The sequence below is a fragment of the Austrofundulus limnaeus genome, unplaced genomic scaffold (assembly GCF_001266775.1).
Source record: "Austrofundulus limnaeus strain Quisiro unplaced genomic scaffold, Austrofundulus_limnaeus-1.0 Scaffold482, whole genome shotgun sequence".
Lineage (NCBI taxonomy): Eukaryota > Metazoa > Chordata > Actinopteri > Cyprinodontiformes > Rivulidae > Austrofundulus > Austrofundulus limnaeus.
In genome coordinates this window covers 51107-53113 of record NW_013952884.1, presented here as the reverse complement: position 1 = coordinate 53113, position 2007 = coordinate 51107, and the positions used below count along the sequence as shown (strand labels likewise).

Here is a 2007-nt window from a genome sequence, read left to right as displayed (position 1 = left end):
CCACAGCATTGACCACTCAACAAGCCTTTTAGCTCAATGTCTGTAAAACTGTCTGAGACACAGCCGTGATGGTTAAATTTGATTAGCTGTGTTATCACCCATCTTTTGCCTTTTAATGCCAAATAATACAATCAGAAATAATGGATCTAATACTGTTCTGTATGCACTCTTGTTGTCTTACAGCGGCACAAATTAACCCCATCATGTCCAGCGAAGAAGCTAGCCCGACCCTGTCTCCTGCTCCCCCTGTTCCCACTGGACGTCCTCCCAAAGTGAACAACCGAGGCCGCTCCTCAGGCCCCATCGCCAGCTCTAACTCTGACACAACAGACATTCCAGAGGTGGAGTACTTTGGTGCTCCTGGTCCCAGAGGATATCCTCCCATGACAAGTAGGAGTCTATAACAACATGTAACTTACAACAAATAGTTCATTCAAAAAGAAAAATGACTAAAATGCGTCTTTATGCTCCTGTAGTTGTTTTTTGTCACAGAGAACAGAAGTGTCATTGTGTTTCTTRGAAAAGATAAAGCTGTTTTCCTGTAAGGGACAGTGTTTCTGGTGGTTTCAGCCCAACTGACAAATGATTTATGTTCAACGTAGATAACATTTGCTGACTTCCTGTGGAGTTTTATCGTGCAGAGAGAAGACCACATGTGACAGGAATTTATGACATATCTGACTGGCACCAAACATCCACAAATGTGTTCCTACACTACTGATGTTTCTGACAAAAGTGGAACAACTCTTGAACTATACTCCTAAAATATATAGTTAAAATATATAGTTAAATATCTTCAATATTTCATGTTGCTAAAACGATGGAACACTGATTCTTAATTTTTAATTCTTTCTTTTTGTCAGTGTAGGGCCAAATGTGATGTGATTTATTCATAAGGTTCAGAAAAAAAATGAAATCAACAACTAACATTTGTTGAAGGTGAGCATACAACATGCCTCAATGGGGGAATACAGCTGCTAGCATACCATATTTTAGCTCATTGTCTGTAAAATTGACAGTTTCAGCAGCTTTTGTGRTTTCTAATGTCAGCTATCTTGTATCATGTTTGACTTAGGACTTAAYAAGTATAAAAGRATGGCAGAGTCAGAAACTTTAACGRTTGTAAAACAAGTAGCAAGAGTATATAAGATACTGTAGGAGTTTCAGATTCAGACCAACAGACAGGTGATGGCTAACCAGCTGATGTTGTGGTGTTTGACAAGTGGGGATAGATGGAGCAATCCTAAGTGACTGTAGAAGAACCACAAGAAGCTCAAGAAATATCAAGGGCTGAAAAAGGACATTATAGAAGTTGTGGAGAGTCAAAGTGTCAATAGTCTCAGATCTCTGTCCTGAAGAGCCCAGTCCCTGGAACAGCTAAGATACTGAGCAGAACCCTCAAACTCACAAGTCTCTAGTAGAGAGCCTGAGTTTGAAAAGAAATGGAAGAGTAGGGTGAGTTACAAGTTTTTATGTATAGTGGTCTCTGTGATGCTGTCAGTAGGGATCACATATTGATCAGATGCTGCTGCTGACTGATCCATGATGGGATGTAAATACAACATTTTCTATAAAATTAATCACTGCAATAAAATAACTTTGTCTGTTTTTGTCACTTTTACGGTGGATTGCATCAACTCTGTTACATACAGACAGGAAGCTTCACCGAAGTGAAACATAAATCTGTGGCTCTGTGTTTGATTACTCTGGCTGGCTTTCTCAAGGACCAGGATGTGTGGCACAAAAATCTTAATTTTGGAACTGAAATTGAATTATGGAACTGAGAGTGAAAGTAGTCAAACAGAATTTTTAAAGGGGCAATATTATGTGCTTCTCAGGCATATATTTGAATACTATACCATAATAAAGTATCTGTCACCTTTAGCTGTTATTAAAATGCTGTTTTATGTTTAAGTAGAAAATAAACTTATCTTCTCTTCACTTCCTCTTCGAACCTCCTTCCGCTTCTGTCCTTCTGTCTTTATTTCGGTGACAGTGTGGGGGGGG

The 2007-nt window shown here is 39.0% G+C and overlaps 1 protein-coding gene across 1 annotated transcript in view; it reads left to right on the top strand.

Annotated features, from left to right (window-relative positions):
- Window positions 1-189: 189 nt before the first annotated feature.
- Window positions 190-2007, top strand: part of f13a1b (coagulation factor XIII, A1 polypeptide b) — a gene marked incomplete at its 5' end in the record, with an annotated part of 13566 nt that continues 11748 nt past the window's right edge. Inside the window, 1 exon segment of the mRNA XM_014025527.1 lies at window positions 190-390. Coding sequence (XP_013880981.1) covers window positions 204-390 — 187 coding nt within the window.